The sequence below is a fragment of the Panthera pardus genome, unplaced genomic scaffold (genome assembly GCF_024362965.1).
Source record: "Panthera pardus isolate Hobbes unplaced genomic scaffold, ASM2436296v1 HiC_scaffold_1, whole genome shotgun sequence".
Lineage (NCBI taxonomy): Eukaryota > Metazoa > Chordata > Mammalia > Carnivora > Felidae > Panthera > Panthera pardus.
In genome coordinates, this window is record NW_026526654.1 from 39,641,685 (window position 1) to 39,654,493 (window position 12,809).

Consider the following 12,809-nt stretch of genomic DNA (forward strand, 5'->3'; position numbering starts at 1 on the left):
GAACTATTGGGACCTCATGAAGATAAAAAGCTTCTGCACAGCAAAGGAAACAATCAACAAAACTAAAAGGCAACCAATGGAATGGGAAAAGATATTTGCAAATGACATATCGGACAAAGGGCTAGTATCCAAAATCTATAAAGAGCTCACCAAACTCCACACCCAAAAAAACAAATAATCCAGTGAAGAAATGGGCAGAAAACATGAATAGACACTTCTCTAAAGAAAACATCCAGATGGCCAACAGGCACGTGAAAAGATGCTCAACATCGCTCCTCATCAGGGAAATACAAATCAAAACCACACTTAGATATCACCTCATGCCAGTCAGAGTGGCTAAAATGAACGAACAGGAGACTATAGATGCTGGAGAGGATGTGGAGAAATGGGAACCCTCTTGCACTGTTGGTGGGAATGCAAACTGGTGCAGCCACTCTGGAAAACAGTGTGGAGGTTCCTCAAAAAATTAAAAATAGACCTACCCTATGACCCAGCAATAGCACTGCTAGGAATTTACCCAAGGGATACAGGAGTGCTGATGCATAGGGGCACTTGTACCCCAATGTTTATAGCAGCACTCTCAACAATAGCCAAATTATGGAAAGAGCCTAAATGTCCATCAACTGATGAACGGATAAAGAAATTGTGGTTTATATACAGAATGGAATACTACTTGGCAATGAGAAAGAATGAAATATGGCCTTTTGTAGCAATGTGGATGGAACTGGAGAGTGTTATGCTAAGTGAAATAAGTCAGGCAGAGAAAGACAGATACCATATGTTTTCACTCCTATGTGGATCCTGAGAAACTTAACAGAAGACCATGGGGGAGGGGAAGGAAAAAAAAAAAAGAGGTTAGAGAGGGAGGGAGCCAAACCATAAGAGACTCTTAAAAACTGAGAATAAACTGAGGGTTGATGGGGGGTGGGAGGGAGGGGAAAGTGGGTGATGGGCATTGAGGAGGGCACCTGTTTGGATGGGCACTGGGTGTTGTATGGAAACCAAATTGACAATAAATTTCATATTAAAAATAAAAATAAAAATAAAATAAAATAAAATAAAATCCCTATGAGACATCTCTCCAAGATCAGAAATGATGCTGGCTGTTTCATGTTTCCATTTGGAAAACAGAAAGGGACTTAATCCTTAGTGTCTCAAATGAAGTGAGGAACTGTCATACCTAACCCATGGGTTCCACTCCGTTTGAGGGCTGGTTCAGACGTCTCTCTCTTCCTTCACCAGCTTTTTTGGCACAATCACCAGAACATGCCTGTTGGCTCCTTTATCTAAGTGAGGAACTTCCGCTGGAGGCCCAGGATTTCAGGAGCTGTTTGGTATAATCCACCCCCTGCAGAGACTTGAAAGCTATCTGAGTAGTATTTGAATATTGTTTTCCATGAGGAATAGAGGAAGCTTAACATTTTTTGGCTGATCTCCACCTCCTGGCATCTTTGAACTTCCATCTTATTATGTTTAAAAGGAGAAAATGTCTGACTTTGGCCAATACTAGGACCTAGTTACTGTGTTTTATTTCCTTCACGGGTCTTATTACTTTCAGAAATTACTGTGTATTTTTTGTCTTTAAAACTGTTCCATGAGGGCAGGAACCTTGGCTGTTTTGTTCATTGCTAAGACTGGAACATAGGATCTAAATGAAGATTTTTAAGTTATTGAATAATAGAATGAATGAATGAATAAATGAATGAATGTTGGGAGATTATAAACTATGCATTATTTTATACAGCACCTAGAACAATCCAGCAATTCAATGTTATTAGGAAAAGAATGTATCAAAGAAACTACAGAGGCAATGATGTTAAAACGTCCTTCTTATATCATTCATAAGGCAATCATGATATTTAGTTTCCTCTCTTCTAGTGAAAAACTGAAACCTTTACCTGACCCATGTATCTGAACATTTCACTAATCTCCCTCAGGAGCCAGACTTCTCAAATGATGGGACAAAGATCCAGGAAATAAGATTCAGATGGTGCCAAACATTTATATTGTGATAAAGCCAACATGCAATTCTGAAGTACAAGAAAATATAACACAGGTAAATATTCATGCAACTAGCATAGGAACACCAAAATATATATAGCAAATATTAACAGACCTAAAGTGAGAAATAGACAGCAATTAAATAATAGCATGGGACTTTAATACCCACTTAAATCAAAGGATAGATCATCCAGACAGAACATTGATAAGGAAACATCAGCCTTAAATGGCATGTTAGAGCAGAAGGACTTAACAGATATACACAAAACGTTTCATTCAAAAGCAATAGAATACACATTCTTTGAAAGTCTACATGAAACATTTTCCAGTAGAGAATATATATCAGGCCACAAAACAAGTCTTACAAAATTTGGGGGGATGAAAATCAAATAAATCATCTTTTCCAAGCACAATAATATGAAACTAAAAATTAATTACATGAAGAAAACTGGAAAACTCACAAATAGATGGAGATTAAACAACATGCTACTGAATAATCAACGAGTCAAAGAGAAATCAAAAGAAATTTAAAAATACTTTGAGAAAAACAAAAATGAAAATATAGCATACCAAAATGTGTGGGATGTAGCAAAAACAGTTCTAAAAGGGAAGCTCATAGTGATAAATGCCCACCTCAAGAAATAAGAAAAATGTCAAGTAAACAACCTAAAGTTACACCTCAAGGAACTATAAAAAAGAAGAACAAAGCCCAAAGTTAGAAGAAGAAAGGAAATAACAAAGATTAGAGCAGAAATAAATGGAATGGGATTTTAAAAAATGAAATAGAAAAAAAAAGATCAATAAAATTAAGAGCTGATTCTTTGTAAGATAATCAAAATTGACAAGCCTTTAGTTAGACTCACGAAGAAAGAAAGAGGACTCAAATAAATAAAATCAGAAATGAAAGAGACTGTTGCACTGATACCACGGGAATACCAAGAATCATAAGAGACTGCTATGGACAATAATACACCAACAAATTGAACAACCTATAAGAAATGGATAAATTCATGGAGACATACAACCTAACAAGACTGAATCATGAAGAAATAAAAAATCTGAACAGACCAATTACTAGTAAGAAAATTAAATCCATAATCAAAAGCCTTCTGACAAACAAATGTCCAGGACCAGATGAATTTGCTAGTGGATTCTACCAAACATTCAAAGCAGAATTAATACCAATCCTTCTCAAAGTCTCCCCCAAAAAAATAGAAGAGGAGAGAACTCTTCCAAACTCACTTATTAGGCCAGCATTATCCTGATAACAAACCAGACAAAAATGCCACAAATTATAAGCCAATATCCCTGATGAACCTAGGTGCAAAAATCCTTAACAAAATACTAGCAAACTGAATCCAACAACGGATTGAAAGGATCATACATGATTGTACCATGATCAAGTGGGATACAAGGATGGTTTGACATCCATAGGTCAGTCAATACCACCTTAACAAAATGAAAGATAAAAATTATATGATCATTTCAACAGATGCAGGTAAGCATTTGACACATTCAACACCCATTTATGATAAAAACTCTCAAGAAAGTGGGTATAGAGGGAATGTAATAAATGTCATGTATAACAAGGGCACAGCTAACACCATATTCAATAGTGAAAAGTTGAGAGCTTTTCCTCTAAGACTGGGAAAAAGACAAGGATGCCCACACTCAGTAATTTTATTCAACATAGTACTGGAAGTCCTAGCCAGAACAATCAGGCAAGAAAAAGAAATAACAGTCATCCAAATTAGAATGGAAGAGGTAAAAGTATCACTATTTGCAGAAGACATATTATATATAGAAATCCATCAAAAAAATGTTGGAACTAAAAACAAAACAAAACCTGTTAGAACTAATAAACACATTCAGTAAAGTTACAGGATACAGAATCAATACACACAACTCTTCTGCATTTCTATATGCCAGATAACCACAATAAGATATCATCTCACACCTGTTAGAATGACTATTACCAAAAAGAAAAGAAATAACAAGGGTTGGTGGAGAAAAGGAAACCCCTGCTGATGGGAATGTAAATTGGTGCAGCTACTGTGGAAGATAGTATGGAGGTTCCTCAAAATATTAAAAATAAAACTATCCTATAATCCAGCCATTCCACCTCTTGGTGGTTATCCAAAGAAAATGAAAATGTGAATTGCAGCAACATGATGGACCTTAAGGTCCGTGCTAATTAAAGTATGTCAGATCGAGAACAACAAGTACACTATGATCTCTCTTATATGTGGAATCGTAAGCAACAACAACAACAGCAAAAAACAAAAACAAGATCATAGATACAGAGAATAGATTGGTGATTACCACAGGCAAGGGTTAGGGTTGGGGGTAGGAGAAATGGGTGTAGAGGGCCAAAAGATAAAAAGAAAAAATAAATACATATAAAACATTCAACAACTCCTAGGCATCTAACAAAAGAGATCATCTCAGAATGGGATAAGCAGCAGGAATAGATTCCCAGATTCGTGCAATGTTTGAGCTGGTGGCTACAAGTTCTAAATGTTCTAAATCTCACATTTTATTTTTATTAAAAAAATTTTTTTTTAGTTAAGTAAACTCTACCCCCAACATGGGACTTGAACTCACAACCCTGATATCAAGAATCTCATGATCCACCGACTGAGCCAGCCAGGCGCCTTTAAATCTCACATTTTAAATAGTGAATAGGCCCATGAGGGAAAGGGCATGCCCAAGTTAACAGATATTTATGGGTGCCCCTGGGAAATGCTGAGTACTTAAGAATAGGTGGAGGCAACTTATTTACATTGTCACAAAATAACCAGTAAATTCAGTAGTATACACACACAAGAATAAAAATCAACATCATCATTGTTAGTTTGCCATAATGTAGACCAAACAGTCCCTTGTTTTGGTAGAGCTCTGAATCAAGCTGAGTAGGAAAACGTTCCAAACACTCATGATGTTTTTATGGTAGTAAACAAGTCCGACTCTGCATTGACAGTCAGAGCTGGACCATATGTTGTCACTCATATCTAAGTAGAGGAGTGGTTGCAATCAGACAATTAGGGTGTACAGATTACTTCTCCAATACATTTTTATTTCTTCGCCTTATTAAAACAAAGAATACTATCTTAACAAATTCTATTTCCAAGATTATTAAATTTCTTCCATTTTGCTTTTTTAGAAGGATATTGTCATGCTGCAGCAGTTCATTCTTTTTAGAGGTATCTCTTAATTAGCAATAGAATTCAGGACCTGGTATTCTGAGAGTTAGGCAATTGTGTCCAGGAAAAGTATGCCAATAATAACATAATTGATTGGCTGCAAAAAAAAAAAAAAAAAAAAAAAAAAAAGAGATCTTCCAAATGTCTTAGAAATCTGTATTCCGATGGTGCAAATAAACCCAGACAAAATGAAGTGGTCTTCGTGAATTGGAAGCCCTGATCTCTCCACTCTATATTTATTCCATTTTTATAACAGCTTTGGGTTTAATTTAATACATTATTATAGAAGAAAGGGTCCATTAAACAGCTACAGAAAAGTGAGAAATATGTTCCTTTTAAGTTTTTTTAAATGAAGCATTAAAAAGTAGAATACTTCTGAAATGATATTCAAATGATTTTTAATTACTACAAAGGCATTGAGATGTTAATACACTTTATATAAAAGGCAGGGATACTATTCCATCCTTCCTTTTCTGTCACTAATTTCAACCCTAAGAAAATTATTTCTTTTGATCCACTTTGATAGCATGTAATAAAAGAACAATAAAACATATGGCTCAATTACCACTGCTTCTCATCAAGCATGAATTAATGAATATCAAATTATTATTAATTGTTTTTTTCTGGCTTCTTCTCCATAGGACAACAATTATACGCTGCTGCATTTTGATAAGCGTTTTGTGTTTAACACTTTGTGGACCAGGCCCTAAGAGGAACAGATGCTTGGAATCATTATACAGAAGAATAATTCTTTAAATTTATCAACACTCGGAAAATACATGATGATCATTTATTCTCCCTAGTTGATGCAGTTTTTCACAACTACCTTAAGCTTCCCTAAAATTCCACCCTCCCCTCAGTGTTCTATGTGCCTTCCTTTGAGAAGCAGTTGCTATGTGCATATAAAATAGTTTATAAGTTCAATTTCTCAGTTTTAACACTAATGCTCATTCCTCACATATGATTATTGAATTTTCAATTCCTCGAGAAAAAAGCTCTTTAAAACTGAAAGCTATAGCTCAAGCAGCTAAAGAATTAAATTAACTAGCACGGCATAGTCTATAATAAATTGTGATCTCTGTAATTGACAAAATCAATGTCAGTGAATGATATTTATAGACACTTCACAAAAAGATCCTGTGTAACTGGTAGTTCATTTTATTTTTATTTATAAGCTGTCTGTAATTGTAAAGTGCTATGTAATATGAGTAGATGTGATATGCCAAAGAGCATGTCTCTGTAATCTATAACCATTATTTCTCAGAAATTATTCATATACCCAGATTTTGAAATGCATGCAAAGAAAATTTAACAAGGTATAATATGTAAACTATACATGTCATGAGATTTTACCCATTACCCACAAATCCATGTTTTTTGTTTTTAAAATATTCTATAAAAATCATTTCTGTGGTAAATTGAAGGATAACATTAAATTGTTTAGATACCCTATTTAGTTCAATATACTTAACAGACACATATTCAAAGATACTTTCAAAGAGCAAGCAACACGTGTTTTAGAATCAGATAATCTGAGGAGCAGAAAGGGACCTTAGAAATAATTTTTTCTGGAAAGATCAAGTGATTCTCTGAGGTCCATACAGCTTTATATGAAACACCTTTCCGCCAAACTTTGTTTAAAAAAAAAAATTCTATCAACATTTCTTTTGCATGTGAAAGATATACATGCATATCTTGCTTTTTTGACAGTTCATCAGGATGTCAATAATATCTGTAAATTCAAGTCTGTAGGGAAACAAAGATGACAAAAAGGGAAACTTGTCTACTATGGTCACCACGATGCACAGCTCACATACAGAGCAGAGACGGACCAAGTTAGTGTTGACAGAGCTCGCTGCCATGAGAAGCATCATCCCTTTGACATTGGTAACTGGAACCACTTGAATTTCTCATGGCTAACTCTAGCCAGATATTAGATGGTTTCCTTTATGTATATGACTTTATGGAAGGCAATCAGATTATTTATGCAATAGCAGAATTGTTAGTTGTATACAAGAGTCAATCTTCAGTGTGAAAGCTTTTCTAGATTACATATTCTTAAAATAAAATTTTAACATCCTGATAAATGCTTTTATCTTGATTTCCATGTGCCAGAATTATTGAATCCACTTTGCTGAAAAATTTAAAGAAAGTACCAGTTAGAAATACAACTTCAGCACAAAAATAAGCCTGTAACGAAAGTTTTTTAAATAGCCATTCATCAAGGGGGTAGTGGTGGATTAAACATTTTATTTTTTATTTCTGCTGCATTCATCACTCTGGCTTTTGGTCATATACCATGAACACAAAGTACCAATGCCTGGCGCTCATATTTAGGAGATTCCTGAGAGTCATATCTTGACAACTGCTGTGTCCGATAAAATAGCAATGCCTATGGGGTGCACATAGTCAGGGAGGAAGGCACAAAGACTTCTGAGTCTTTTGATAGTCATATTTCCTAAACCATTTCGTGGACTTCTGGAAGACTGAAAGTTTTAGAGCTGCCACCATGCACATCAAGTCCCTTAATATAATATTGTATCATGATAAGGCTGCTGAATTAGGAAGAAAATGGAATATGGGAACTGGCTAGGGAAAGCAGAAAATAGAAGGCGAAGTATGAATATAATTAGGTTTGTTCTTGTAATTGGATCTGCAGCCTGATGGAACGTGGGTTTCTGAATATTTCTCAGAGCATTTTCCAGATGTAGCCTCCCAGTACCTCATTAATGTCACACATTTGTCGTTAAATTCCATATTTTGGATCCCATGTAAGAATCACACATTCTCCTCCTTCATTCACCATACCAATGAGGCATCAGAAAACTCACCTTCACATTGTGCTGTTGACCAGCTATCCAATATCATTCTGATTATTCTATCTACTTACCATTGAATTAAAAATAAAATACTGGCTATTAAAAACTGATCAAGTTTTGTAGCATTTTATTTTGCTAATTTAGTGTACATTGTACATATCTTTTAAATCAACTTTTAAAGTTTTCATGCTGTTTAAAGAAAATGAATTAAAAACTCAAGTCCTTAGTGTTTTCTTCTCACACCATTTATGCCAATTAAAAGCCCAAATTATAGTAAAGTTGGTCTTAAACTCACAAAAAATACTTGATGCTATATTTAATATAGAAGTATATAGAACTAGCTCTAAACTTCCCATTTAAAAATAACATTAAAAAGCAGTTAGTGGAATAATCAAATTAGGTACAAACGTATATTTCAGGACAAATATGAAAGGTCATTCACAGAAATGGACTTCAATTCACACAATTATCTGAGCAGAAAAGATCTATTTTTGTTCAGAAAAAAATAGAAAATTTTCCAAAATAAATCCTCTTTGCCTAGTTGTACTATGTCTGGTCTGATATCAGGAGACAATAATAAATGTTGGCTGATTTTATACCCTAAAATACTACCATAGTATAACTATCTTCAGCTAAATTCTTAACTAAGTAGAATTGATAAAATACTTTTTACTTTATTGAAATCTTTCATTTCAACAATGTTAAGTGCACATTAATATTAGTAAAAGCAATCATTCCTTAAAGAGCTTAACACTTACCCATAACTTTAGAGTAGCAAGGCTCACAGTGTATCGTCTGTCTATAAATCCAAATACTGTCACCCGCTTGTAGGTTTTCCAAAGGCTGTTTGCATATTTCACACTAAGGAAAAAAACAATATGTAAAATTTACGCACATTATACATGTAGACTCTTAACTGTAATAGGATAGAAAAGCCCTTTCAATTCATTCAGTACGATCCTTCATAGCAACACTCAGATTTGAAAGAGGACCCACAGGGAAAGTGGGAATGCCCTTGTTTATGATCCTACTGCTGAAATTTTCAAATAAATACTCACAACATCTCTCCACTCTGAAAATGTACATTTCAGGGTATATATACCACTGAAGTTTCTCCTGAACTCACAATAGAGTAGATAAAAATGTTCAAAAGTTGGTTATGCCAAAGATAAAATCACCACTCAATATCTCAAACAAAAACACAAAGCATACTTGTTTGCTTACTAAAAGTTTTGCTGTTCAGTTACAGTCTCATTGGACAAAACAACTTCTGATCTTACATAGGGTTTAGGGAACAGTTTGTTTTGTGTTGTGTTCATTATGGAGATAGAAAAGGGTTGACATCTGCCTTAGATCTGTGCTCATTGGAAACAAGTTCACCTGCCAACTGGCTGACTTTCAAGCAGGAGCCTGTCTCTGTTGGCTTTCAGAGGCGAGTTCACTAAAGCAAATTGTCATTGATCAATTAGTCCAGGTAGTTCTATTATCATGGCTATAGAATAATATATCTTTTCCTATGAGTGTGGGGACATTTTTATTTTCAGTTAGTAGTATTTTATAACTAAATTGAAAATCAAAACAAATCATTTGAAATATAATAAATGGACATTATTGTTCTTTACTAAAAGTCATAATCAGGAGAACTCTTTATTTTAAAAAGTTTTCTGTATAATAGCTTTAAGCAAATAATAAATAAATAAACAAATAAATAAATAAAATAGCTTTTATTTTATGTGGAATTCTATATACTATGGCCTAAAATTGGATTCTTTTTCTCAAAATGAGACACCATATATCTGATTGCTATGTGTCACTGTCTGAAGCTAATTGAAGGAGAAGCAATCAGTTGTTAAAGTATTACATTTACTTGACTGAATTAGATAATTTACATCAACCACAGAACGTCAGCACAAAAAGGACCCTTGGATTTAAGCAAATGATTCTCAAATTGGCTGCCCTTAGTTCTATCTAAGGAGTTTTGAAAAATACCAAAAGGAAGCATCTTTGAGATTTTTTATTTAATTGGGGCTGGCCCCAACCATTCTGTTTTTCTCCTAATTTCCCCAGATGATTATGACATACAGCCAGCATTAAGAACCACTAGTCTAACCAGCTACCCCATTTTATAGATAAAGGAACTGAAGCCAAGCTAATTAGGTGATTGTCCAAAATTATAGCCATAGTTAGTGAAAGTTAGAACTCGAACTCAGGCCTTCAGGCTTCCAATTCAGTGCTCATCCGTTTACGTCAACAACCGTCACGTTGACCTACCCGATATTATTGTGAGAAGTAAAGGAAATGGCATATAGCCACAAGCTGAAGCATTGTACCACATAAGCTTTATTATTATTATACTAAGCCACAATTAGTTAGAATTAATCACGTTCTCAAAAGCAGACAGTTTCAACTATTGTGAGGTCTATCCATCCTGAATACATATACCATATAAAAAGCTGCTAACTTTCTTCTCAATAATTTCTTTTTCTTTCTGGAGTTCATTATTTTTTTATGTAATGCATCGTTCATTAAAATGTTGCAAAAACTTTTATAAAGAGAACAAGTGTTTATATTTTCACAGATTTAAATCTCCAGGGAAGAGTAATAAATGTGTCAGTAATCAACTCTAAGCCTAAAGCCAAGATAGTAATTATAAACCTTTGAGGTTGAGGCTGCATAACTCCTAGAAATATTTAAGTAGTGCATTATTAATGTGGATGAGAACATTTCTGAAAGTTTTAACTTCATCGCATGTATTTCATTAAATAATTATTTTTATCCCAGTCATATGCAATGCTGTGTTTAATTAACTGCAATAAACATACCCTTACCTTGAAGCAAGTAGAATGGCAGCAAATTTGTAATTCATCTAAAATCATTTTAGTGTCTGTGCCCAGTGGTTGCCGGCAGTAAGTGCACATTTCTCTTTCGATGACAGACCTATAGAGACATAAGCAATTACAAGTAAATTTGTCATCATGCAAACGATGGATGTATTCCCCACAAAGACATGTGGAAATGATAGCTTAATTTTATTGATACTTCAGGAAATTGTGTGAAAATCAAAGAAAGTTGGGGACTTACTTGTTCTAGCGATAGAATTGATTCTCCTAGATACCTCAAAATGATATCAAAGAATTAAGATGAAGACAAATCTCAAGTTATTAATTCATTAGCAATCAAGAGTGCAGCTGGGCAAGGCAAAGATGTTCACAGTTTCTTAATTGAACTAGGTCATGAGTACCCCTTGAAGCTAGAAGAGGGTTTTGAATTATTAATTTGCATATATTATAGAAAAATTATGCTGTAGATTAATATAAAATTTTAACTCTCAAAACATTCAATAGGACAAAAGTACAAATCCGTTCAAGAGTGTTTTGGTAAATTTGAGGCTCCAGGGTGCCTCAGTCAGTCAAGCGTCCGACTTCAGTTCAGGTCATGATCTTGCAGTTCGTGAGTTTGAGCCCCACATCAAGCTCTGTGATGACAGCTCATCTCAAAGCCTGGAGCCTGCTTCAGGTTCTATGTCTCCCTCTCTCTCTGTCCCTCCCCCACTCATCCTCTCTCTCTCTCTCAAATAAATAAATATAAAAAATTTTTTTAAATCATTTTCATAAATTCACAAGTGATGGGTCTGTAGGACCCCAGACTCTGGGGTCTAGAGTCCCCAAAATGTTCTCCTATGACAAGTCTCTTGGTGTCATTGTAACAATCAGAATATTGGTGTAGCTTTCATGACAAAATTTATATTCTCCAACAAGATATAACCCCACCACAAATTTGATGAGGAAAAGAGAGTATTGTTATTTACTTTGGAAAGAGAGTGTTCAGTAACAAATGAACCATAGATATGATCAGCAAGTCCAAAAGAGCTCAGGTCACACAGAACCTTAAGAAAGGCCAACAACTCTGTGATTTTTTTTTCCTTTTGGAAGGGACTAGGACTGTCTTAAATAGTACCTTGCAGAATTTACTAGTTTCAGGGAACTAGCAGTCAGGCCTGAAATTTTCAGAGTAGGGTACATAATAGAAGGGTAAAATAAAAATAGCCAATATTTATATAGTGCTAATATGCTTTATAATATATGCAGAGTGCTTTCCATGCATTTGGTTATATAAACTCATTTCTTGCTCGCAACATTGCTGAGAAGCTGGTACTGTTATTTTTACATCCTTTTACAAAAGAAGAAACTGAGCACAGAAGGGTAATAAATTTGCTCTCATCATGCAGCCAGTTGAGTGGCAGTGGCAGGATTTGAATGAAGGCAGTGTGGCCCCAGAGTCCCTGTGTCACCTCTAGGCCTGCCCATGAGGACTATCAGGCTCACTGTGTGAAAGTGAACTAGTCGTGCCCAGGAGCCATGTTCCTATGATCAAGCCCAGGACTAGAAGCAGAGAGGAGGGAAAATGGGTGGAAGGAGGAGGTAAAAGAAGAAAGGGATTTAAGTAGATGAAATGTGTCTGGTTTTATACTCTCAGTCATTCTAAGAATTTCCTAGTCCTTATGCATATTAATAAATATTTTCCCCTTTCAACTAACTCTACAGCTAATTCCTTATATGTTCCTGGCAAATACTTCCCTATGGGGAAATTCATACATATGCATACACATACACATGTATGCACACATACTTAAATTTCCCATGTAATATTGTAATCCTGTCAAGAGTAGAAAACAGGCACTCTCCAATCTTCTTCCATTCCCAGAGGCACTGAGGTAAGAGCTGGGAATATAAAGAAGAGTAAGACAGTCTCCTTTTTTCCACGAGGGTAGCCAGGTGTGTGATTC

At 34.9% G+C, this 12,809-nt stretch overlaps 1 protein-coding gene across 9 annotated transcripts in view; it reads right to left on the bottom strand.

Moving 5' to 3' along the window:
* Positions 1–5,585: 5,585 nt before the first annotated feature.
* The window catches only part of SCEL (sciellin), a 321,637-nt gene continuing 314,413 nt past the window's right edge, over positions 5,586–12,809 (bottom strand). For all 9 annotated transcript variants that reach the window (XM_019444130.2, XM_019444129.2, XM_019444126.2 and 6 more), the window contains 3 exons: positions 10,852–10,960; positions 8,782–8,884; positions 5,586–7,338 (listed from right to left, as the gene is read on the bottom strand). In XM_019444130.2, the coding sequence (XP_019299675.2) occupies positions 7,322–7,338; positions 8,782–8,884; positions 10,852–10,960 (229 nt within the window). In that variant the 3' untranslated portion in view covers positions 5,586–7,321. The remainder of the gene's footprint in view (positions 7,339–8,781; positions 8,885–10,851; positions 10,961–12,809) is intronic.